Raw genomic sequence first — 27,577 nt, forward strand, 5'->3', positions numbered from 1 at the left:
TGCTTCTGAACACACGGATTTGCGCTTATGCTGATATTTAGTTTTGTGACTTGGATCTACACCTACACTTGGTCTCCCTCTCTGAAAAGAGAAAAAATAATAGTAAAACCTAGAAAAGTTAAGCTAATTAGAAAGACCATTGTTTGTATCACCAAGTGCCTAGGACAGTGCCTGGCCCCCTGTGGGTAATCAGTAAATCTTGTCAAACTAGACCAATGAATGAAAGTGCCTTGGAAATGATGAGGCAGGTCAATACAGCACGGTCATGGCATTAGTGTTAGCCTGCTCCAGTTGTACAATAGAATGTAACCACCATGGGTGACAACAGTTCAGGAGAAAAAGGTGTTCAGAGATCCAACTTGGGACATCAACATCACGTTTGCTCTGTCTTCTTTCCCATCTTCGTCGTCTGCCAGGTAGGAGAGCTGGTAACTTCTCCTTCCTTTCCAGATCACTTCTTACTTCCTTTCTACATGCTAGCTTCCATGGCCTGAGATGGACTGTCTGGTGGTTGAGGACTGGTGTGGGTTAGAGGCAGAAAACGATTCGGGGATGGGCTGGAAAGTGTTCTGGGAGTTGGAGACACCCACGGATAAAATCTCACAGAGAAGCTTTTATGTCCTGGATCAGTCTCACATTTTTAGAAAATAGAAGGCTAAGAGGGGAGAAGTGGAAGGAGAGGAATGGAAGGTTGTGTAGAAACCATTGGGGAGGAGGCTGTGTTCTGAAGGTTCCTACCATTTTGTGTGCCAAGCTGTTCCTGGACTGCTCATTCGAAATTGCCTAATTAAATTGCCCTGACACTTGCAAAGCCTCTGTAAGTAAGTTTCAACCGTGCATTCTGCTTCTAACAAAACTTTCTTGTCTGGGTAAATTGCTACCATTTTCTTTTCTTGCAGTATAGGATTAACCTATTTTTATTTAGTTGCCCAGTTCAAGTAGCAGATTGGGGATAAAGCAAAAGACCTTTAATGTTCCAATGACAGAGCTTGACTTAGCATCACAACATTAAAGCATATCTGAGCTACACAGAAATGGAGATCACTTACACTAACCCTCTCACTTATAAATGAGAAAAATGAGAATTATAGATATTAAATGACATGATTTTTCAAGAGCAGAAATGCAATTTGGACCCAGGTCTATTGTCTTCAGAATTATTTTTTAAATCCATTGACTTGAAGAGCAGGAACAGGTCAACTATTACAAGACATAAGACCACGGAAGGACAGAAATCGTGGTGTTGACTACCAGACGCATTATTTCTCATGAATCTGTTGAGAACCTGAGAGATTACTAGATCATTTAATTTTACACAATTGACATTTGTATTGATTCTGTCCATTCCAATTTGTTTGGGGAGTAAAAACAAATTTACTGGTTTTAAAGATGCTCTTCTACAAAGCGAGTGAATCAAGTTCAAATCTAATTCTCTTAAAACAAACAAGAAAATAATTTGGACATGTTCCTAAATGGAAGTGTAGAATAGAACCCAATATATTACACAACCAATATAGCTAATAGTTTAAGATAGTCACAATCATTAAGTTTTACATTTCAAAAACATAAATACCTGCATAATTTTAAAACATAATATTTCAAATATTGCACATGATTCATTTTGAACAGAAAGCCCTCCACATCAATAATTTCACTGCTATCATGCATTTTACCCATAAAATAACACATTTTTGATAAATATCAAAGGAAACTACCAACCATTGTTATTTACCTACTTCTAAATTATCTTCTCTGTTTTGTCCAAAGAAATCAACTACCTAAGAGTAGAGTGTGTATCTTTATTTTTTTAACTGTTTTATTTTATTTTTATTTTTTAACACTTTTTAGTGAGTTACAGTCATTTTACAATGTTGTGTCAAATTACAGTGTAGAGCATAATTTTTCAGCCATACATGAACATATATATATTCATTGTCACATTTTTTTTTCGCTCTGAGCTACCACAAGATCTTGTATATGTTTCCCTGTGCTATATACAGTATAACCTTGTGTATCAATTCTGCATATGCCTGTCAGTGTCTACAGATTTTGAACTCCCAGTCTGTCCCCTCCCGCCCCCCGCCCCCTTGGCAACCACAAGTTTGTATTCTATGTCTATGAGTCTGTTTCTGTTTTGTATTTACGTTCTTTTTTTTTTTTTTAAGATTCCACATATGAACGATCTCATATGGTATTTTTCTTTCTCTTTCTGGCTTACTTCACTTAGAATGACATTCTCCAGGAACATCTATGTTGCTGCATATGCCATTATGTTGTCATTTTATGGCTGAATAGTATTCCATTGTATAAATATATCACTTCTTCTTTATCCAGTCATCTGTTGATAGACATTTAGGCTGTTTCCATGTCTTGGCTATTGTAAATAGTGCTGCCAAGGTGTATATCTTTAAATGGTTCTGATATTAAGGCTGTTATGAAATTATGTAACTTTGATTCTTACCAAAAAATTATTTAAATTTAATTAAATTTAAATTATTTAAATTTAATTAAAATTAAATCTTGATGGGCAGTTTAATTCTGTAAGAACAAACTATAAAAGTAAAAAACCTCCCAAGTAAACATTAGAGATATCTGAAACTTAACATGCTTAAATCCAAACTCTGATTCTTTGTCTCCAAACTTTTTCACGGAACATCTATGTTATCTATGTTAATAGAAATCCTGTAACTCCACTTATTTAGAGAAAAAAAAAATCTTGTAAGGAGCTCTGTGCTAAATCTGACTCCACTTTAGATGTAGGTAGGACTTGATTGCTGACAGCTCTTCCCCACTGTGCCACACATCCGGGACAGCTGGTAATAGGGGAAAGGTGCTCCACATTAGTAGGAGATTAAAACCACGCAAGCCTCTTCCTGTGCACAGGAACGTTCAGCCGGGTCCCTCCCTCTAACCACCATAAAACTCTAAGCCAGCTTCCTTTCCTTGCTCTATAAAACTAGTTTCGGACATGCCTGGGAGCTTCCTTCAGTTCCCAGAAAGCCTCGTTATGTGAGTAATAGACATTCTTAAACCATCTTGATGTGTATGTGGTGTCATCAGTCTTAATATCCAAACAAATTTTGGATGGAGGTTCATTTGGTAACTGAGGGTGGTCCCAAGTTCTAGGAACTGTAATAGTAATACATATACTTTTTCATCTCATAACTCATATGTAACATTTCATCGAATTCTGTCAACTGTCAATCCCACCATTAGAATTTATCTCATCACCTCTACTGTTACTATTTTGGTTCAAGCCATTATCATTCTTTGTGATTTTATTGCAGTGCTTTCCTTCCTGATCTCTGTACCCTACCCATGTCCTGTATGGTCCATTAAACAATAAAGGGTCCTGGTAATATCTTATATAAATTGAATGTCCCTTCTCTGCCCCAAACTTTACAATATTTAAATACTATTCCCCATTAAAAGCAATGAGGTTTTCTTGGGAAAACTGTTTATTTGGGGCTAAAAAAATAAAGTCCAAGATGAGACTGGAAGTTTTTTTTGTACCAAAATAAAATGATGTGCTCAAAAAATTACAGCATTATGATGAAAGGTTGAGTCAACTTAGAGAAAATTAATGGTAAAATCAGAAATAATTTCAGCATCAAAATCAGTAACAATAGGACTTTTGCTCCTAGCACACAGAGTAAGAAAGAGTAAGAAGGTATAAAATCATTCTTCAGCCATAAACAACTAGAAACCTGGGGAAAATCTATTCAACAAGTGTCTTCAGACACTCAACAGAAAGCACAGGATTGTAGTCCCTTCGAGAAAGGGAAAAAAGGCAAATCCTATCTAGGATTACCCCAGACTTCCTGGAGGCACTTGCTAGACTGTAGACCAGCAGAAGTGAGGTCGCCCTGAATTGAGGAGGTAGAGGCTGGGACGGCTAGAATTTGTAAGGCAGGGAGGAGGGAGAAAGGAAGGTAAAGCGATCCAGGGACATGCTTAAGTCTCTGCTGAATCCTAATTTTCGTATTTGTAGTTAAATCCACAAAGAAAGACACAGAACAACTCCTAAGAAAACAATGACTAAAATATAAACTGAAAAATTACCAGAGTTTACAGAAAGCCAAGTATCTTAGTTTCTGCCACCCAGAGTGGAGAATCTTTGGTGACTAAACAGGACATTCAGTAGCAACTCCAGAAAGGGTACAATTTAATAATGGGCAAAGTAACTCTAGAAGGAGGTAGATTCCAGACCATGGATTGGAACTACAGTCTCAGGACCAAATGTGGCCTTCACCTGTTTAAGTCAATGACATAGCACTGAGCCTTAGCCGCGCCCACTTGTTTGCATACTACCTATGGTCACTTTCACACTGAAATGGCCGCTGAGTAGTAGCAATAAGGACCATACGTCCCTCAAAGGTGAACATACTCGCTCTCTGAACATATTGTTCTCTTAACCTCAACTTGTTTCTAAATTTGATTGCTTTAAAAAGAAGACTAAATAAAGTTTCCCTTAAGTTAAAGAAAAAAAATTTTGCAGTAAAAATTTGCTGACTTCTATCCTAAACCTGTTTTTCAAAAAAACTTAAAAAGAAGCCTGAAAAGGACCACACAGAACTGTAAACAATTTAAGTGCCTCTAGAACAACGTTTATAAAGGACCATATCGAACTTCAGCACTTAGCAACATAGAATTCACAGGGTCCAGCATCAAATTAAAACTTAAAAAAGCATATGAGGAAGCAGGAAAATAGGATCTATAAACAGAAGAAAATTAGAGTTAAAAATAGAGCCTTAAGCAAGTCCCCTTCACCTCTCTGTCAGCTTCCTAACTTTTCTTAATGTTTTTCTTCATGTTTGCGTGTTATTGTTTTTCATTATTTTACTATAAATTATCTGTGTTTATAGTTAAGATAGATCTCTGTTAAGAAGTATAGATTTAGTTTTATTTTCTTCTTTTTTTCCATGTATCCTGACAATCTTTGACTTTCAATTAAACCAATTACTTCATGCATATCTAATGTAATTTGAGATATTAGGATTTATATCAACTTACTATTTTCCCATCTGTTTTAGATTCCCTCTTTCCTTTATTGCCTTTTGTGATTAATCATTTATATTATTATTCCCTTCCCTTTGCTTATTAATCATAAATTCTTTCATAATTATTATTTACAACATACATCCTTGACATGTTAAAAATCCATGTGATCAACTTAATATAGTTTAATCTATTTATTTTTGCAAGGCTTTCTACAGAACAGGCCTGGGTGGAACTGTGGTTTTCTGACCATCTTTCCTTTCTTCATCTGCTTATCACTCAGTAGAACGTCTTTCATAAAACTGTAACCCACCCCAACGTCTGTAAGGACTAATCAAGGCAAATTTTCTAGCAACGTTGCTGGTGGCATTACTCCTATTTTTTTCTCCCCCTTTTCTCCTCACATCAGTCTGCTGGGAGCGGGTACCTGTCTGTTACGAAGTAACCCAGATTTCTCCCATTTAGTTGTCTACAAGGCCTCCAGCTGTCTGAGGTCATCACCACAGGAAATGTTTATAGTTTTTCTAAGGATGTCTCTGGACTATAAACATTTCTAATTAGTGGGTTCTGCACGCACATAAATTCTACCTCTTCTCTCTTCCTAGTAGTAAAATTAGAACACCATTGTCTTAAGCCAGAAACCGAAACTTTGTCTTGATTACATCTCAGGTTCTCCCCAACTCTAGGTCCAGTTGCTTCCACAACCCTAAATAACTCTTCCATCCACTTCTCACCATAGTGGGAAATGGTCAACTCCTCTCTGACCTACTGAGTTACAGAATATTATCTAATACTTAAGAATAAAACACAAAAAAGGACAGTATGTCTTTCAGTATCATACTGGGACATTTAATGAGATAACCCAAAGACTCTTTCATTTTTTTTGGACAAAGTACCATTTTTGGCTTTGCTATTTGCTAGTAAGAGATAAGACTCTAGGAAACACTTGGTAACTGGTAGGCTTGTGACCAGTGGAGATACAAAAAACCTGACCAAAAAACAAACAAAAAAAAATCCACCAAAAACAAACAAAAAAAACCCCCAAAAACTCCCAAAGTTTAGACTGTTTTGTTCTAAAAGCAATTAAACAAATTTCTCTCTAAATTAAAAAAAAATTCTATTCAGTTCCTCAAATGCCATCCATTGTAAGATCTTGCTGAGTTGCTCATTAATATTCTGGTTAAATAATTTTGACATTGATTCTTTTTTTATTTTCGTAAGTTATGTTTTTAACTTTTGAAAATTATATAATACTAATTACTATACTTAACATAGGTAAACAACAAGTTTCCACTGTCTAGCACATGAAACTATATTCAGTATCTTGTAGTAACCTGTGATGAAAAAGAACATGAAAAGGAATATATGTATGAACACGTACGATTGAAACATTATGCTGTACACCAGAAACTGACACGTTGTAAACAGACTATACTTCCATTAAAAAAAAAGGAAATTATACTGTGCTGCCTGTAACAATCTTTGCTGTTCATCTTAATGTGCTTTCCACGCTATTGCTAGAGTAATAAACTAAGAAGCAAATCTCATCATATATGTGTATGCATATACACTTCAATATATACGTTACTTAAATGCTGCCTCAAATTGCTTATAAAATAAGATGCAATACTAAATAAAAACATTAACTGCCTCTAAAACTTTGCATAGAGCTTCAGAAAATATACTAACTAGGTTTGTGCTGCCTCACGGGAAACAGCCTATATATACCATTTGTGCTACTGGGCTTTGTACCAATCTTCAAACCTTTAATATGAACATTTATCATGAAGGCTATTACATTGAAATTTTTAATTTATCTGAAATAGGCTACAGTATTAATGGAAATTGAAATCTGAGCTGTGTACTCTGGCAAGATTATACAATATAATTTCCAGGATATTAAAATGTTCTCTGTAACACAAGAAAATGGATTTCTACATCACTACTTTACTGTACCGTGCATGCACTCTAAATGACAAAAAGACTGAAAAAAAAACAGAAGTGTGTGTTTACATAAGCAGTCTGAGTCATCGAGAACATTTAAAAAGTCGCTAACGTAGCACATATTTAAATGAACTTTCTTCGGAAAGGCAATAAAGATGCTAGAATTAAAGCCTCTTCACAAATACCTTCTCAAACAATTTCCCAGTACAAACAATAACTCATGCTAAGTGAGCAGTAAAGAACTGCACCTCATTTGGTTCAATTGCTTTCACACGATCCACTGGGAGACGGAAACAAGCGAGTCACAAATTGTTTTCAACTGATAAATGTGCATTCCTGTATATTCACTGCAAACCTAACCAAGGGAAAACTGTAAGTTTTCAATGTTCCGGCTCACCTGTACTTTCACTCTGATGCCTGGGTCACAGCCGCAGCACAGCGGGAAAACAGCCAAGGCTTCTTGGCAAACTGACCTTCGTAATTTTTAGGAAAAATTGTGAATAATGTCAAGCCTACAGATCCGAGAGCAATTAATTCAAAGTGAGGAATAACACACATAAAAGTGTGAGAAACTGAGAAGAAGGCATTTCCTTTAAAAGTCTTATCGAGGTTCTCCCTTGCTCTTTCCCTTGTCTGTCTTTCTTGGGTGGGTGTTTATTTTATGCTAAAATGCAAGAGGTAAACTTTCCAGGAAAAAATTGAGATAACTTTGTCTGTTTTGTCTACTGAAATAGCAGAAATTTCAGCAATGGCTTATTTCTCTCCCGCAAAAGTATAAATGTACAATTTCTAAGAATTTTAATATTTAAAAGTCCACTTGAGAAAAATCACTTGGCCAGGGAATTTTAATTCACAAGAAAATCTCCTTTTTTTCATCAGGAATGAACTTTCAGATTATATATGGAGACTGTAATCACAATGAAAAATACACAACCTGATTGAAAATCCCAGGCTTCAGAAACATGATTCTTTAAAAAACAGAAGTCTTATCAATTCATCAGATATAACCTCTCTTATCCAAATAAAATTTCCTTTAAATTAATGGTAATTTTTATTAAAAGAATACACAAATGGAGTTTTAGAAGTTGAATTCTACATCAAGTAGTCCGTGTCTCATCCAATACTCATTATATTGCCTTGCTTTGGATACATTCATTTTTAACTATTTTATCTATTTTGATGCATTTTCTGATGTGTCTAAATAAGATATTTATAATGCTAATTCTTGATTTTTTAATTTTAGGTACAATCTACTGGCTTTGTTCTATGGGGAATGAGGACATAAGTCATATACTGCTCCATTCTCCAATGCATATATTTCTTTTCATATATTCATGAATTGTTATAATTTTTGGTTAAAAAAAAAGGACACTATTAACTCATCTACAAAACAGAAACAGACTCTCAGACTTAGTAGTCTTATGGTTACCGGAGAAAGGAGCCGGGAGGGGATACATTTGGGAGTTTGAGATTTGCAGATGTTAGCCACTATATATAAAAATAGGTTAAAAGAAAAAGTTTCTTATGTATAGCACAGGGAACTATGCTCAATATCTTGTAATAACCTTTAATGGAGAAAAATATGAAAACAAATATGCGTATGTATATGCAAGACTAGGACACTGTGCTGTACACAGAAATTGACACAGTAATTGACTATCCTTCAATTAAAAAAAATTCATAGTGTTCATACTATCATAACTATACAAATATTGCCCTTAATCACATATATATTTAAGTTTATAACAGTTAAGTTCTTAAACAATTGTTATTTTTCTTGTACTTTACTTCCTATTTTTCTTTCACTTGATTGTATAAATTAGGTATAAAAAATCCTCTAAATAGAATCAATCTATGAAGTAATTGTGGACTTACACATTTTCTTGAAGATGTTCCTATTGCAGTTTATGGTCCTGACCCAATCTTGATGGACTGCCTTGCAGGCCTCCTGTAGTCCCGTATCTGTGGGAATTCCCTTTGCATTTCTCACTGACCTACTTAATAAATAATTACTGAGCTCCAACTATGTGAAGGGCAGTAAAAAAAAAACAACAACAAAAGCAATTCAAAAATGCTTTTAAAGCAATTTAAAAAATGCAACTTAAATTTCTGTGAGAGGAAATACAAAGTAAACTTATATGATACATATTCTACCACATAAAGATGAGGTCACCACTCAAAGATGAGGTCACCACTCAAAGATGAGGTCATTATAAGAAAAATTACAAAAACAGAAAGTTACAGAACAATGCTTGTCACTAATATAAACACAAAAATTCTTTAAGAAAATTATCAGCTAAAATCTAGCCATCAGGAGACAGGATAATACATCCTAATCAAGTAGGGTTAATTCTAAGAACTCAAGGCTTAAGATTTGAATATCAGTTAATGTAACACCCACAGTTTAATATTAAAGGACGAATATCACAGATTTTCTTCAGATTCAAAAAGGGCATTTGAAAAGATGTAATATCCAATCATGATTAAATCTCTTAGAGGATTAGGAATAGAAGAAAACTTCTTTAAGCTGGTAAAGCTGTACATAAAAAATGCACAACAAGCATCACACTTAATTTAGGAGAAATATCGAATGCTTCTCCCTAAAATCAGACTCAAGGCAACATGCATCTGACCACCACTTATTCTCGATATTGCCCTGGATATTCTAGCCATCAAGAAAAATAAACAAAAGCTTGAAGTTTGGAAAAGAAGAATAACAGTGTTTTTTTAATCACATGTCCCATGATTTGAAGTCATAAACAATGACTACTATCAGAACTAATTAGAAAAAGCCTAATATTAGAACAAATATGTGAATTTTGCCAAGATATAAACTTATACAAAGGTCAATTATGGTTTTATATACTAGCAATGAACCTCCATGTACAATAAGATAAAAACAAAACAGTACCACTAACAATAGCACTGAAACATATAAAAGTTGGAAATTTTTGAAGTGGATAAGAGCTATGCAATTAAACTATAAAGTACTACTGAGAGAAACTAAACAATGGTTGAAAAATTGGAGAGGTACACCACGCCCATGGTTAGGAAAAAGTCAGTATTACTCGCATATCAATTTTCCCCAAACTGACAGATATGACGCTATCGCAATCAAATGACATTTATATTAAAATACATAAGATGCATAACAGGTAGTAAGCTCAGATAAATAAATCAACAGAAGAGAACAAAGCGCTAGTTTGAGATCTATGCTTATGTGATTGATTAATTTTTGACAAAAGCTTCCAGGCAATCAAATAGGTAAACAAAAATCATTTCAACAAATGATTCAAACACCAATGATGTTGGAACACCATATATAATACTGACAAATCAGAGACCTAAATATAAAAACTAAAGCTCTAAAACTTATGAGAAAACATACAATAATATTTTTGTGACCTTGGGTAAGGAAAGATTGCTAGTGAGGCAAAGAAAGCAGCAAACATTATAGAAAAAAAATGATAAACTGGGCATTTCTCATCATCAAGACACTATTAAAGAAACAGGACATTCATTGAGAAAAAATTTCATGACACGTACATATGCTGAGACTTACATCCTGATTATGTAACAAATATCTATAATTCAACATTAAACAAAGTAGATTAAAAATGGAAAAAAAATGCTTAAACAGGCAGTCCATAGAGGAATATATATAGATGACCAAAAGCACAAGTAAAAACCATCAGGAAAAAATAAACTGAAACCATAATGAGACGTTATTTAATACCCACTAGAATTGCTAATATTAAAAAGACAGACAAAGCAAATATTGATTATAATGAGTAGCAACTGGCAATCTCATACAGCGCTGGTGGCATTATTAAATGATATAATCATTTTTGAAAACTATTTGGTTGTTTTTTTATAAAGTGAGACATACATCTGTCCTATGACCAAGTTTTAGCAGTCCAAGATAGTTACAAGGAGAAGATACATTTCCACAAAGAGATGTGTACACAATTTTTACAGCAGCTCAATTTGTAACATTCAATAATTTGAAATAATCATGTTTGTCAACAGAATGAGAAACACATTATATTTGTACAATAGAATTCTATTCACAGATGAAAACAAACAAATCAGTGACACTCTAAACAATATAAGTAAATTTCAAAAACCTTATGCTAAGAAAAACAGCCAGATACACTACTGATGGAAGCCAAGAGCTACCAACACACACCCATACAAGACTGCTCATTAAATAACGAGAGAGGCAGCTGTTTCACCTAATACACAGAAACAAACACAGAAAATCAAACAAATTATAGAGACAGAGGAATATGCAAAAGAACAAGATACAAATGAAAGGAGATGTAAGAAAAATGGAGATAAGCAATCTACCTGATGAAGAGTTCCAAAGAATGGTAATAAAAATGCTGACCAAACTTGGCAGAGAAAAATGGATGAGCTCAGTGAGAACTTAAGCAGAGTTAGAAAATATAAGACTCAATCAGAGCTAAAGAATACAATGACTGAAACGAAAATAACACTAGAGGGAGCCAACAGCAGATTACATGATACAGAGTAACAGATAAGAGATCTGGAGGGCAGAGAAATGGAAATAACTTGATCAGAAAAATGACAAGAAAAAAGAATTTTAAAAAATGAGGTACCCCTGAGACAACATCAACTGTACCAACATTTATTTCAGGGGTCGCAAAAAGAGAAGAGAGAGAAAAAGGGACAGAAAACTTATTTGAACAATATCCAGGTCCAAGAAGTTCAGAGTCCCAAAAAAGATGAACCCAAAGAGATCTACACCAAGATATTTTATAATTAAAATGACAACAATTAAAGATAAAGAGAAAAATCTTAAAAGCAGCAAGAGAAAAACTACTAATCACATGTAAGGAAAACCCCATAAAACTATTAGCTGATTTTTCAGCAGAAACTTTACAAGTCACAAGGGAGTGGCAGGATATACTTAAAGTGCTGAGAAGAAGGGGGAAAAAAACTTCCAAACTAAGATACTCTATCAGGCAAGGTTATCATTCAGAATTGAAGGAAAGGTAAAGAGTTTCCCAGACAAGCAAAAATTAAAATCCATTTACCACTGAACTGGTCTTATAAGAAATGTTAAAGGGTCTTCTTTAAGTGGAAAAGAAAAGGCCACACTAGAAATAACAAATTACATGAAAGAAAAAATTTCACCGGTAAGGCAAATACTTAGTAAAGGAAGGGTATGCATGACCCACTTAGAAAGCTAGTACAGAAGTTAAAAGACAAAATTATTACAATCGACTACAACTAAAATAAGTAGTTAAAGGATACACAGAATAAAAAGATGTAAAATATAACATCAAAAACACAAAATGTCGGGGATGATGTAAAAACATAGTGCTTTTAGAATGTGTTCAAACCTAAAACAGCTTAAAATAGACTGCCACGTATAAGGTCAATATATGTGAACCTCATGGTAATTACAAACCAAAAACCTACAACTGATAACACACACACACACACACACACACACACACACACACACAAAAGAGAAAGGAATCCAAACATAACATTAAAGGTATTCATCAAATCACAAGGGAAGAAACCAAAAGAATAAGCCATTTTCCCATTATTTAAAAACAAAGAATTATAATGCATTATATATCTACCCATTTAACCCCAACTAAGTTCTAAAAATGCAAATGAAACACAGAGGAATACCAATAAAAGTATTATGTTTATCACTGTATTTACAAGAGCCATAAATTCTTTTCGGCTAGTGATGTCTATCATTTTGACTAGCTGGTGCTTTGGGTCTTAGACTATCATTACACGTTTATATGAACAAACTTGGTAGTGAATCCTTCAATGTGATAGTCTAAGAGTTCTTCAATTATTTTTTAAAATCTATCTCTTCAACATATGAAAACGAATATACGTACGTATATGCATGACTGGGACATTATGCTGTATACTAGAGACTGACACATTGTAATTGACTGTACTTCAATTAAAAAATAAAATAAAATCTACCTCTTCAAAGCCAGCTCTCCTTGGTTAACATGTTACATTCTTTTATCTTCTCTTACACTGTAATCTATCTCTCTCTCTTTTTTTAAGTTGCTTCCCTTTCCTTGCCACAATTTTCTTCAACACTTCCTCAATTTCTAGGGGAATTCATGGTTCAAATTAGATAAAAACATGATTGCATATGAAAGACACTGGAGAAACATATTCGGGACAAAAGCACAAATGAAATTATGGCTTCTAGTGCATATGCTACCACCATGCTTCTCCTCACCATAGCAACGGCCACGATGAACATGCTCTGGCCACTGCACGAAATTTTCAAAATATTTTTGTCTACCGATTGTATTTGGCATGGAACTTGAGGTTTTTTCCTGTATAATACATTGCATAAACATTATTCTATTGAGTTTGGAGTGATTATCTTTTTCACAAAAATTTTCCAATATAAATATTTTCCAATATAAATATTAAACCCCCCCCAAAAAATAAAAACCAGAGTAAAGAGAGAGAGAGGCATTCCATGAATTTGAGTACTAAAAATCAAGAGATATTCTACTGGGAGAATATTGATTTGTAATATATTCTGTGGAGCAAGCTTGTATATGTAAAATGAACTTCCCTCTTCCCTACCCACGTCACATGCAAGTCACCAAATTCTGTGAATCTCGGTACCATTTCCTTCCTCTCCATCACGTATTATGAATAATAAGTGAAACTAGCGAATTTAGCATTTTGGGGCTTTGTGAGAGCAATTTCTTCAAAGGGAAAGGGAGGGGTAAGGAAGGTCTGAACCCTTGCTTTAAGCAATGAATGGGACAAGATGCAGGAAAAACAGCAAGTATACAATATGATTTTAAGAAATTTCAATTTATGTACAGTTTAATTTCATAATCTCCCAGCAGAGAAGAAGAGAGGTGGGAGAAAAAAAGGAAATTACATTAACTAAACACCGACTGTCTACCAACTACCATTTAAAACATACTGTATATTATGTCAATTATTTTTCAAACCACTCAGACATAGATTCAAATAGTCCCATTTTTACAGGTAAGAAAGGTAAGAATTAGAGAAGTTAAGTAGATCAGATGACAATACAGAGGCAGTAAGCAGGGCAAAAGTCCAATTTCATCTATCTCTTTAAACTTCAAACACACACACTTTGCACTATGCATATATAGTGCAAACAGTATATATGCATATAAATATATAGTATAAAATAATAGTATAAAACAGTTCACTAAATTAGAGCGTCAACTACAATCAGACAGATCTCCCCACCTCAGGACTCTTAGTTGCTATGCCAGTATCCTCATGAGTGGGTACCAGCCTTTGAAAGTACCGCCAAGAATTTCAGGGACATACTTGACCTTAAAGAGAAGCTAATCCACTCAGCCCCCATTGCCTTACATGCATTTTTTTAAGCAAAACTTGATTGTCATGTTATATTCCAAAATATATTTGTTGTATAACTCATATTTGGAAATTACTGGGAGGATTTAAAACTCACACGCACACACACACACACACACACACACACACACAAATTAATACTTGATCCCTGTCTTTATTACACTTAAAATGTTTATTAAATTTCTGCCAATAACACAGAGACTATGATACTGGCTAAATTTGCATATGAACATTTAGAAGAGGAATCTTGGTTGTCTTTTCCTTATTAAAATTCATTAAACAATTATTTTTATCCATCATCATTTAGCAATTAACAAAATTGCCATTAAAATAAGCTCTTAAATGTAACTTCTAGAGATGCAATAATAACTTAATATTACTTTTGCTAATAAAGCTCTGGGTCTTATTTGACTGATTAGAATCGCTGATTTCAGATTCAGTTCAAAAGCATCTCCCTAAATATGTATGTTTTTGCCTCTTCTCGTGTTTCCTATTTTAAGCTGTCCTTGACAAGCGTTGTTAGCCTACGCATGTGAATAGAGATGAAAAGTGTGTGTGAACTAAAGTTATTTCCCAAAGTTCAATGGATGTAGCCACAGCTTGTAGAACATAATGCTATTTACTCTCCTTCAATCTGCGAAAGTCCTGAGTTAAGTGTTTTTACACTATTGAGAAACATTCAGCATTTCAAAGATACACACATCCATTACACATCATTCATGATATCAAAAATACTGAGTGAAAGAGATTTTTCAATAGATAAGACTGAATGTTTATAATGTATATAAAATAATCACATGCTTGTGACCTCCGCAAGAAAGGTAACTTTGCTGAAACACATGTTGGAAATATATTCTTAATAAAATGCAAATAATAGAGGCTTACTCTTGAAAGTCTACACCATCTAGAGAACACTGGCAAAGATGCCCAAAATAGAGGATCATGTCAGAGGATGTGATTTTTATTGAATAAATATCTACCACATACCAGACCTGAGACCAGGGAAATTATATAGCTGATTACCTCATTTTATTTTTAAGGGCCTAAGGACCTAAGAAATAGGCTCTCTCTGCTTTACAGACAAGGAAATGGAGTCTCAGAGAAGATGTACAACACATAGCTAGAAAGAAGAATCTGGAATTAGTACCTAGTCCACTAGAACATGGTAACTTTGCTTTTCCATTTAGCTTGGGGGTATGCAGTATTTTTCTGTGCTTCTATTTAAATAAGAACACAATTTACATTCTTCGGAATTCACAAATTTTACCCTGACTAATGGAACCCCATTGTCAGGGACAGACCTGAAAATGACCTACAGTATTCATTTCATCTCCTGGGCTGACTAGGGTAGCCGCCATGAGTGGCTACTGAACATTCAAAATGTGGCTATCTGAATGAAGATGTGTTGCAGGTATAAAATATACACTGGATTTAAAGATTTAGTACGGAAACAAGAATATAAAATATCTTATTATCACACTGCTTTTGTGTTTAAATGATAATGCTTTGACATAGTGAGTTAACACACATATATTATAAAAATTAACTTCATTTTTTAAAAACGTAACTGCTAGCAAATATAAAATCACACATGTGGCTTATATTTGTGACTCACATTAAACTTCTCTTAAACATCCATGATATCGCTGAATTCTCCTGCACCCACTTTCATGAAGATCAAAAAAAGCAGTTTGGCTTTTTCTGTTCATTTGTTCAAGATACTGCCCCCAGTATGTACAAATATTTATGTATATACTTACATCCATGTATGTGTACTTCCTTTAAAATGTCAGAGACTCCAACTGAGTTCTTTGTGCTCACAGTGAAGTCATAGTTTTTCTGAATCACTTCACACTTTGAGTCTAAAAATGTTCAGCTTTTTGCTTTTACCAAAAGAAAGGCATATACTTATAATTTCTGGACACACAATTAAAGGTACATCAAGTCGTTTATAGGAATGTTAACACCATAAGCATTCTGTTCGCATTTGCTGCTTTTGAATGTAAGTATCACAGCTGACATAGCTGTGAAAACATTAAATTATTTTGCCTCAATTTTCAGAGTGCTCCTAATAATATAAATAAAGTCATTTGGGTTTTTTTGTTTGTTTTTCAGTTTTGATTTGGGTTTTTTTTTGTTGTTGTTTTTTGTTTGTTCATTTGTTTTGTTTGACTTTGCTTGGAACCTTTCTACTGCAGACATCCCTACCAGTTATCACACCTTCTATGAATAAATACGGTTTCTCTTTTTGGCTCATTTTGTGTTAATTCATTCTTTCTTTTTTTTGTGGGCTTGTTCTCTAAGACCGTTCAATATACGTTCAGTGTATGTGCATTTTGGGAAAAAAACAAAACCAAATTAACACTCAAGGCGGTCCCAGTGCAGCTCCCAGCTCAGGCCCAGGTTAGCTGTACAAAGGACAGTATCTCAAGTGCCTGCTTCAGTCAAACTACCGCCCACAGTCCACGCCCACAGTCTTCAAGACATGGTCTCGGCTGTGTCTCTGACCTCGGGGTCTGCCCGCAGTGCACTCCCACCACATTCACTGTACAGCCCCACTGCTCCCACTTGGTCTCCCTGCCCTTCAAACTGAGGGGATCTTTCCTTCCTTATGAGCTCCAAGTGTGGTTCCAAATTCCTGCCCACCCTGTACAGCAGCCTCAAATCAGCTACCCTTGACTGGATGTTTTATCCTCTTTGCATCCTCCTAAAGTTTTATACATATATTTTCCTGGCACTTAATTATACCCAATGTACTATAGAGTTATTTGAAATATTTTTTCCTGGTCTCCTTTACCATACTGAGCAGAGATTCTTTTATTTTCTATTCATCAAAAATTATAATAGAACACCTCAAATATCGTAAGTATATACAAAGAACTCTAGTGATATTAATACATGTCCTTAATTTTATAATTAATATCTAATTTGTACCACTTAAATGTACATATTTTAAAATTTCCCTTTTGGAAGCCTTTTTTTTTTCCTTAAGTAACTTTATTTCAGATTTCACAGATTTAAGAATTTAAAATTTGCAGTGAGATTGGTTTGGTCCTCTGATATCCCAAAGTAGCTGTTCTTTAAAGTTTGAAATGGTTCAACATAAAACTTTTGCTCCCTCACTACTTGGATGCTATGAGATTACCTCTTATTATGATCAACATTTACTAGTCAAAAGGCAGATCTGCACAAGAATTAGTGGCTGCCAGGAAACCCACACAGAACAGAAGGCAAAGCCTTTCTCAAGGACGTAGATCAGTGTGACGTGTCTGAAATGCTTTCACATTAAATTCACACAGGTATACTTATTCCTCAACAGTCTTCAATTTCAACGTCTGCTTTCCTCTGTATGATTCCATACAGCGCTGGAAACCCAAGGTAAAGAGCCTGGCTTAACTATTCATCAGTGGGGAAACATTCATCGGAAACTGTCTCTAACCAGTTTAAAACACTCCTTTCGAAATGAATGAGGAAGTTAAAGCAGAAACAGAAATACTCCCCATTCACCCACCACGTTAAAAGTCAGCGCAAATCCACCACGTTAAAAGCTAAAATTAGTTCATTTTCCCTAAAGTACTTGTTTTTGTTAATTGTGAAATATAATTTAGATACAAAAGGAATGGCAACACTAAACCCATGGCTTAAATATTAATATGTGACGTATTATCAGCTGATAAAATTTGCTCTTTTTTGTCTTAATAAAACATACCCCATTTATTTTCATCTCACATCTCTAACATATTCTATGAATTACTGCTACTTACTATTTCCACTTCTTACAACGTCACTGTATGTATTACACTGAACATCGACCAACTCAACATTTTAATAGAATTCTTTAGACAAATTGCCAAAGGAAATTTTAGGCGAAAAGAGTGGATGCACATATTCAATTATCTAAATTATTTAAATACATAAACTCAACTCTTCAAATGGGAATGTCCAGGGGTCTAAAAAGAATAAAGTAAACAATGTAACCACAGTAACATCTAATTAAAACTGAAATAGTCTGTTCTTGATATTCTTATATTTAACTCAGAGTGAACTGATATTTGTTAAGGATTGAATTCTGCTTCAGACTGAAAGGAAAAGGGGTCTTATTTTATTGACCTAAGAAGTTGACTAAACTAAGAACTCAGGAACTGGTAAATAGCTTGGAGAAAATACTGGAAGACAATTTTAGAAGTAAAGACTTAAAAGACAACTTTCTAGATGCAAAAAGAGTTTCTCTTTATGAAAACCATGATTTCCTAGGTGTTTCTGTCACTTCTTTTCCATTTCCTTCCTTGCCACCTTCTACTCTGTAAAAACACCAAACAAACAAATTAAAATGTACCTGTTGGAAGAGGCACTGAGAGCTCTTCTTTCTTGATGTGATGGGATGATAGACAGTTCTTTGTAAGCACGATGTCATCCAGTGCAATGTCACCACCATGGCCTTTCCCAACTCTGCCTTCAAACTTGAGTTGGAAGTCTTCATCACCAGACAGTGATAGCTCCTCCCGCTGCCAGAAATTGCCTTGTTCTACAGTGAGGTTAAGCAGGACCTTCGTTTGGTTAGAGACTGATACCTGGATCAAAGTGAGGGCTCCAATGCCATTTCCATACATGTGATAATGAAAAATGATCTGTAACCAAGCAGAGGAATATTATAAATTAATTCATACAATCAATTCCGTCTTGTTTTCAATTATATCCTATTGCCCTCTCCTTTATTAACAGATTCCAGAAGGAAAAATCTAGATCTGTATGTTCCATTGCCCCAGGAGTCCTCCACCAATGCATGAAGTTGGGCCAACCTTAAATCACATGTTACAATATATGAAAGATGGTATAGAAAGGATCAAATAGAAATTCAGTTGAAAAAATGAGCAGCGTTTACTGCCTTCCTGTGACTTACAGAAGTAGGATTCCTCCATAAACTCTTAAAATCCAAAGGAATAAAAATATCATTAAAAAGTTATGTGTTATATATGAAGACTCTTCACGATTAAGAAGTATCAGGTACTAAAGAAAATCATTTCCAATCTCATGAAACTTCAATCATTTTCTTTCAAAGAGCAGAGTGTCCTATTGATGATTCGAACACATCCGTGCACTTGAAACACATTTTCGGTTTGACAAGATCCTCAGGGCTCTACTATATATAGCAAAGCCACCAGAATAGCAATTTCTAAAATTTTACTTGAAATACTTTAGAAAAGCAGACTTGGGAGTTTTTCCCCCAAGCAAAAAGTAATAAAAGCAATTCCAGGGATTAACATTTCAACATTACAAAGAGGGAATGTACCAGATGTTCAGTGATTGTTACACAGACGGAGAGGGTCAGGGGAAATTCTAGGAGGAGGAAGAGTATGAGTAGGAACAACAGGAACTCAGAGTGTTTTTAAGCTTTTGTCTTCTTATTTTTATGAATGAGGGGAAACAGGAATGGTGGGTGATCTTCACACAGGAAAATGACACTTCAGAAACATTAGCATTCATGGATATTAACTAAATTCCAGAGAAAGAAAAGTGAACTTGTTTAAAGGGTAAAGAATGGAGATCTGACATTTGTGGAAATAAATATGGAGAATACTTTCCAAAGAAATAAATAAAAATAAAGGGTAAAGAATGTGATTGAACAATATAGGCCATATACACTTCAAAGGGCATCCAGAATCAGGAGGCCACTGAAGTGACTCCATGCAAATTTCCTAGCTGATGAAATCTTCAAGTATTATTCCATGATCGAAAAATGGTTCTTCTATTGATTAACCCATTAATGTTGGAAAACATGAGCTCTACGACCACTGTGACTTGTCCGGGGAGGACTGGTCAAATCTGGGTGGCACACGGTAAGAAATAAAAAGGGTGAGAGGCCAGGCTCTGGAGCAGTGTCAACAGGCAAGAGAGAAAATGACCCAAAAGGCACAGCACATGTCTCTCTGGACCCCCTGCAGTCACAGGCTGAGTTCTGCCTTGTTTTGTCTTATATGTGCAGAAATCATAAGGCATATGATTTATGTCACAGTAAACACTTCTTTTTTTTTTCAACTTTTTTTTTTTTGGCAGGGGAAGTTATTAGGTTTTACCTATTTATTTTTAGAGGAGGTACTGGGGATTGAACCCAGGACCCTGTGTATGCTAAGCATGCGCTCTACCACTTGAGCTACACCCTCCCCCACAGTAAACACTTTTTTATCTTCTTGAGGCCATTTTTTTGAAGGATGCCATCTGGTTAACATGCAAACATCTAACCACTCCAATTCTTCAGAGAACACTTGATAACAACGCTACCCAGTCACAGGGCAGCAGGAGTGAATAAAATCTGTTAAGTACCGAATTCTTCTAAAGAGGTATTTTCACTAGAAATTTCAAAGTTACTCAGAGATTTGATCTCTTCCCTCATTCGTGTCTGCATTCTTCCCTACACCTCACCCTCCCCCAAAGGAAGAAAAATCTCCAATGTGACTTTTTTTTTTCTGCCTGAAGGTATTCCACAAGGTCAAGTGACAAGGTCAAGGTCACTCTGCTGACCTGATAAACCTATTTTTATAATGAGAGACCCAATCATTTCCAGCATGACCTTTCCTCACTTCTTTGTATTCAATCTATATCATAAATATTTATAAAATGAACCATTTATCATTAATTTTTTAACATTTCTTCTAGACATACTTCATTATTCTCACACAGATGTTTAAAACAGTGGGAACTATAGTTCTGGGACCAGGGAAAAATAGAGATGAATGAAATCCTTAGTTACTACAGTATAAAAAAAAAAGTCTTCTGAATATTCTCAGAGGAACTGGAATTTTACACATTTCATTTTCAATTTTTAACTAGCTTTCTAAGACTAGAACAGATTTGCAAATTTCAGACTACCTTTGGAGGTATAGAGATAGATTTATAGATACGGACTCAACACATACAAATTCTGGTGTGTTAGGGTTGTATTTTTAGGCAAATATTGAATAACTTGGAAGACATCAAAAATATATTTGATTAAAACGCAACTATTTGCCAAACTAAAGTTTAATATAATTTTGTATGATTTGCTATATATCCATCCTGGAGTACTCAGTTACGTCTCTCAAACTCAGATCTGACTGTGTCACTTTCTTGCAAAAAATCTATCAAATGTGCCTGAAGAGGGAAGAGAGATGAGATCAGTCCCTGAGAGTTCAACAATGAAATCAATTTAAGATGAGACAGGAAAGCTCCTAAGACAAACTAAAGGTTCAACATGTATCAAGACTGTGACAATGGCAGGATGCAGATGGGGCATACAAAACACCCATAACAAGTACAGGTACTGCTGGGGAGTCCCTGAGCAAAGATTTAATGTCTCCTTCCCGGGCTTAGGGCTCGCTCTCTGCTGTGGAGACAGGGACACAAGAATATTATAATTTGAAGACAATACAGATTTAAATCATGTTATTGTCTCCCAGCCTGATACTTTGATCTGCTAGCAACTTTCTAGGTGTAATTTACTTTCCCTTCACTGTTCAGACGTAAAGGAATACATCAGTCAGAATCCATGCATTCAGATCTTACGGTGATTGCATTTCTCGCTGCAAATATAAATAAATGGCACATTTATTCACTCATCAATCTCTCAGAAGCAAGATTCTGTGAAGTCATCTCCGAGTGCTTAGTTCATATGTAAAGTTAAATTTAGCTCCTAGTCTAGCTGACTTGAATCCTTTGGGGAATAGAAACAGAGGACCATGAAAACAGTAAAGGAAAGTGAAGGACCTTGCAAATACACAGTTATCACATAAAGATTCATTAAAAAAATGTGTATGTTCAACACGTCACAAATGTTTTCTTCAGATTCCCACAGGACAACGGTCAAATCATTTTTTCTTCTTGGTTCTACAAAGTCTACTTTTTAATGGGTCAATTTCAGTCCTTCCTTTCCCATGAAGGTATCATGGTGCCAACTACGACTAGTATTACTTTTTGGAAATATTTAACTGTATATTACTTTTATTGTTTCTCTTTCTGATGCTGAAATTCCCATAAATTCATTAAGGAATAAAGTCTTTGAGTGAAAGCAACCAATATTTCCCTTCTTTTCTTCTATCCATGGTTATGGATAATAATCATGACATTTTCCAGTGCTTTCCAAAATTCCAGCATTGATGGACTTTATCCACAGCATGCATTCTTTCAACAGCTCTGACAATCCTTACCTGTCATCCTTAGTTCACTTTCTCCCTCCCTCACATATTCCAAGATGAACTCATTCAAACTCATTTTTTGGTCTGGTTCTGACCATTCCATTTTATGTCTTTGACTCTATCAGAAATTGCTCGTAATACTTTCCTGCATTTTTCCATACCTTGCAGTTTTTGCTTCTTCCACTTATGACTGGGCTTGAAATTCTGGCTGCTATCATGCGCTGCTGAGGGAACAAGCTCTTTATAAAGATGTAGTGACCAGATGAATTTCGCAAGGTGTGGTCAGCAGCTGGCTCTGTGCCCATAGCAGGGATGCTGCTGGCCTTCAGATTCCAGTCCAAGTCATCATCCTGCTCCTGCTCCCAGGAACAAAGGTCAAATTCAAAATCACAGCACCCACTGGAGGTACCTGGAAAACATTTTCCAATTCATGGTGGAAGACAAAGAGGAAATTAGTGGCTAAAGCAGATGATCCAGAATTACAGTGATCCTGCAACATCATGTACTATTCAAAACCGTATTACAATATTATCCTGATAGTAATACGAGAACAGAACATTTCAGTTTGTCACACACAACTACTTCCACGGCTTATGTAAGTTCATTTCTCTATAAGTCTGGTCTCAAAGTCAAAATGGGTGAGAAAATATTTTTGCATTACACACATTTCCTCCAAACACCTATTTGGTCAAGGTAATATATTTCTTCTCTCTTCTCATCCTTGCTTCTTAGATTTTAGTAGGGAATTTAGGAAGTTTATTATTCTGGCTTGGGAAATGCTGCCTAAAGCAAAAGTTACTAATCAATGTAATTATTTTTTAAAACATACATTCATTTTAGAGATAAGAAAATTGTGAAACAGAAAAGTAAGGTTAAAACTATAATGATCTGACTTAATTTATTATAATCAGTTGCAGAAATGAAGTATGGTAAGCTGCATTAAATAACAAGTATTTCCCGGGTATTTAAAAATACTTTATTATTAACACTGCTTAGGTTTTCCTTCCATTCCAGAATAGTTAGAATTCGGGGGTTCAACTATGTCCTCACTGATTTTCCGCATGCTGGATCTATCCTTTTCTGAAGGTAGGGTGTGGAAATCTCCAACTGTAATACGGATTCTTATCTTCTCTTTGTAGTTCTGTAAGTTTCTGTCTCACACAGGTTGACATTCTGTCATTAGGTACAGCCACAATAGGGACGGTCCTGTCTTCTTGGAGAAATGACCCTTTACTGTTGTGTAATACCGTTATTTATACCAGGTAACATTCCTTGCACTGAAGCCTGTTCTGTCTGAAATTAAAACAGCCACTCTTGCTTTCTTTCGATTAATGTAAGCATGGCATATATATTCCTCATATATTTACTTTCATCTGTAAGTATCTTAATTTCAAAGTGGGTTTCCTGCAGACAACATGTAGCTGAGTCTTATTTTTTTATTCAGTCTGACAATCTGTCTTTTAACTGGTGCATTTAGACCACTGTCATTCACAGTAATTATTGATAAATGTGGATTAATATCTACCATATTTGTTACTGTTTCCTATTTGCCCTTATTCTTTGTTTGTATTTTTGTCTTCTATTTTTCTGCCCTTTTCTGGTTTCAACTGATCATTTTATATTATTTCATTTTTTCCCCTCCTTTCTTAACGTATGACTTTGTGGGAAATGTTTTACTATAAATAACAGATATAATCTTATTTAGATTTGTTTCAGTTTGGGCCTTTTTAAGTTTTTGCTCATTTCTTCCAAGCGGTTGAATTTTTTTTAGAATGAAGTTATTATTTATAATAGTTCTTCCTTACTATGCTTTTAATGTCAGTAGGGTTGGTAGTGATATTTACTTTGATTCCTGACATTAATAAATTGTTTTCTGCTTTCAGTTTAATCAGTTTATTCAGGGATTTACTACATTTATTAATCTTTCAAATAAATAATTTTGGCCTTTTTAATATTCTCCTTTTGTTTTAATATCTAGTATTTTTATTTGTACTCAGATCAATGACTTTACAATTTCTTTTCTTTGTAATATAAAAGCTTAACATTATTGATTACCTTTCACAGCTCATTCAGCAGTAACTGCAACCATTTTTTGTTCATCTGTGAATTTTAATTATCACCCATTTTGAAATACTTTCCTCTTCACGCCTATAATTTCTTCTTGGAATGCATTATTTTTCAGTGAGTTATTTAAGTGTCAAAACTGTGACAATTTTATAGCTATACATTATTATTGATACATCACTTAATTATGGTATGATACCAGATCACATCCTCTAACATTTAATCCTTTGATATTTATTGAGACTTGTTTTGTGCCATAGAATGTGATCATTTTGGGTGAACATTCCATTCACACTTGAGAAGAATGTGTTTACTGAGGATTGAGGTAGAGTTAAATTAGACAAAGGTAGTTGCTAGTACAATTCAGATTTCCTATATATACATACTTTTTTTACTAAAAGCTTGATTTTTATTAAAGTACTTCTAAGTAAAGGAGTAAAGCAATAATATTAAAGGTAGATGATTTTCCAATAGTACAGTAATACAGAATGGAGGAAAATAATACAAAGGCACACAGAATAAGAGAAAACTATTAAAACAGCTAAAAATGTGAAGCCTAAGAATTAACGTTTCTGAAGTTCAATGACTAAGAATCCTGTAGATCTCCAAGTAAAACCAAGATACTGTAATAAAAGGGACATTTGTTTTTTGCCTCAGATTTCTTCATAGCAATCAATACTTGATGCCATAAGACCGCAGAAGCAATGTCTACAAAGTGCAAGGGGAAAAATACATGTGAACTGAAGCTACTATAATCAGCCAAGTTGCTGTTTAAAAATAAAGCTAATGGGGGAGGATATAACTCAAGTGTAGAGCACAGGCTTAGCATGCACAAGGTCTTGGGTTCAGTCCTCAGTGCCTCCTCTAAACATAAGTAAGTAAACCTAATTCCCTCCCTCTCTCAAAAAATAAGTAAAATAAAAATAAAGCTAACGGGCAATTCTCAAGCAAGAAAGTGAACAGAGCACCCAAGAGACACACTTTGGAGAAGGGAAGCAGGAGCTGCAGACTTGCTCAATGGCTACATTCAACCAACCAAGTGACCAGTCAAGACAAACAATTCAAAAATAAACTGCCATTAGGACTAAAAGCATCCATCTGAATGGTGCTTAGAGAATAAAAATGTTACAATGTTAAAAAACTAACAGAGTAAAGAACAACTGAAAAAAAAGAACAACTGGCTGCTGGAGGTTTCAGGGCAATTTTAGTGTAAGAATCTCCTCATTTTTCATAGTGGAGAGTCAAAAGATTCTTACTAAAAGTGATGATGAGTTTAAAAAACAAAAAGAACCAACTTGCTCCTTTTAGAAATGAAAGTTAGCTATGTGAATCTATAATCCTCCAAGTGCTTTTTAGTACTTTCTTGTATTAGTCATCATTTGTGTTTTATAGTTCACTTATGTTTTAAAGAGTGGTTTAGATCATTATAAAGAATATGATGAAAGGATTATTATGTAGCTAGTAAAAAGAATAATATAGTGTTATACAGATGTATGGAAAACCATGGATAACATGGAAAGATGTCTACAGTACACCCTGCAATGAATCACAGGTCACACAGTCTCCAAAGACCTGTGATTGTAATCAAATGTAGTAACTTTTTTTTACCTTTTTCTTGAAGTATAGTCAATTTACATTGTTGCATCAATTTCTAGTATAGAGCACAATGCTTCAGTCACATACGAACACATACAGATTTGTTTTCATGTTTTTTTCACCATAGGTTACTACAAGATATTGAATATAGTTCCCTGTGCTATACAGTATGAACTAGTTGTGTATCTATTTTATATATATTAGTATCTACAAATCTCAAACTCTCAATTTATCCCTTCCCAACCCCTTCCCCACCCCCGGTCACCATAAGTTTGTTTTCTGTCTGTGAGTCTGTTTCTGTTTTGTAAATAAGTTTTGTAAATAAAATACCATATGATATCACTTACATGTGGAATCTAAAATAAAAAAGAACATAAATACAAAACAGAAACATACTCAAATTCCAGTGTAGAGCACAATTTTTCAGTTATACATAAACATAATAAATTCAATGTCACATTTTTTTCTCTGTGAGCTACCACAAGATCTTCTATATGTCTCTCTGAGCTATACAGTACAATCTTGTTTATCTATTCTACATTTGCCTGTCAGTATCTACAAATTTTGAACTTCCCGTCTATCCCTTCCCACTCCTCTCCCCCTTGGCAACCATAAGTTTGTGTTCTATGTCTATAAGCCTGTTTCTGTTTTGTATTTATGTTTTTTTTTTTTTTTTGATTCCACATATGAGCGATCTCATATGGTATTTTTTTTCTGGCTTACTTCACTTACAATGACATTCTCCAGGAACATCCATGTTGCTGCAAATGGTGTTATGTTCTCTTTCTGATGGCTGAATAGTATTCCATTGTATAAATATACCACTTCTTCTTTATCCAGTCATCTGTTGATGCACATTTAGGCTGTTCCCATGTCTTGGCTACTGTAAATACTGCTGCTATGAACATTGGGGTGCAGGTGTCTTTTTGAAGTGGGGTTCCTTCTGGATATATGCCCAGGAGCGGGATTCCTGGGTCATATGGTAAGCATACTCCTAGTCTTTTGAGTAATCTCCATACTGTTTTCCACAGTGGCTGCACCAAACTGCATTCCCACCAGCAGTGTAGGAAGATTCCCTTTTCTCCACAGCCTCTCTAGCATTTGTGATTTGTGGACTTTTGAATGATGTCCATTCTGACTTGTGTGAAGTGATAACTCACTGTAGTTTTGATTTGCATTTCTCTGATAATTAGTGATATTGAGCATTTTTTCATGTGCCTATTGATCATTTGTATTTCTTCCTTGGAGAATTGCTTGTTTAGGTCTTTTATCCATTTTTGGATTGGGTTGTTTTTTTTTCTTATTAAGTTGTATGAGCTGCTTGTTATTTTGACAAGTTGTTGTTAATTTCTGAGCTCCTCAAATACAGAACCGGATGGTAGGAATTACACAATTGCCTTTTTATAATTCTCCTGGTA

At 34.8% G+C, this 27,577-nt stretch overlaps 1 protein-coding gene across 1 annotated transcript in view; it reads right to left on the bottom strand.

Moving 5' to 3' along the window:
* MALRD1 (MAM and LDL receptor class A domain containing 1) overlaps window positions 1-27,577 on the bottom strand; it is a 355,452-nt gene that overhangs the window by 228,237 nt on the left and 99,638 nt on the right. The window contains exons 13-14 of the mRNA XM_072955135.1: window positions 22,661-22,908; window positions 18,668-18,959 (exon numbers count right to left, since the gene is read on the bottom strand). Coding sequence (XP_072811236.1) covers window positions 18,668-18,959; window positions 22,661-22,908 — 540 coding nt within the window. The remainder of the gene's footprint in view (window positions 1-18,667; window positions 18,960-22,660; window positions 22,909-27,577) is intronic.

Source organism: Vicugna pacos, chromosome 35 (assembly GCF_048564905.1).
Source record: "Vicugna pacos chromosome 35, VicPac4, whole genome shotgun sequence".
Classification (NCBI taxonomy): Eukaryota; Metazoa; Chordata; class Mammalia; order Artiodactyla; family Camelidae; genus Vicugna; species Vicugna pacos.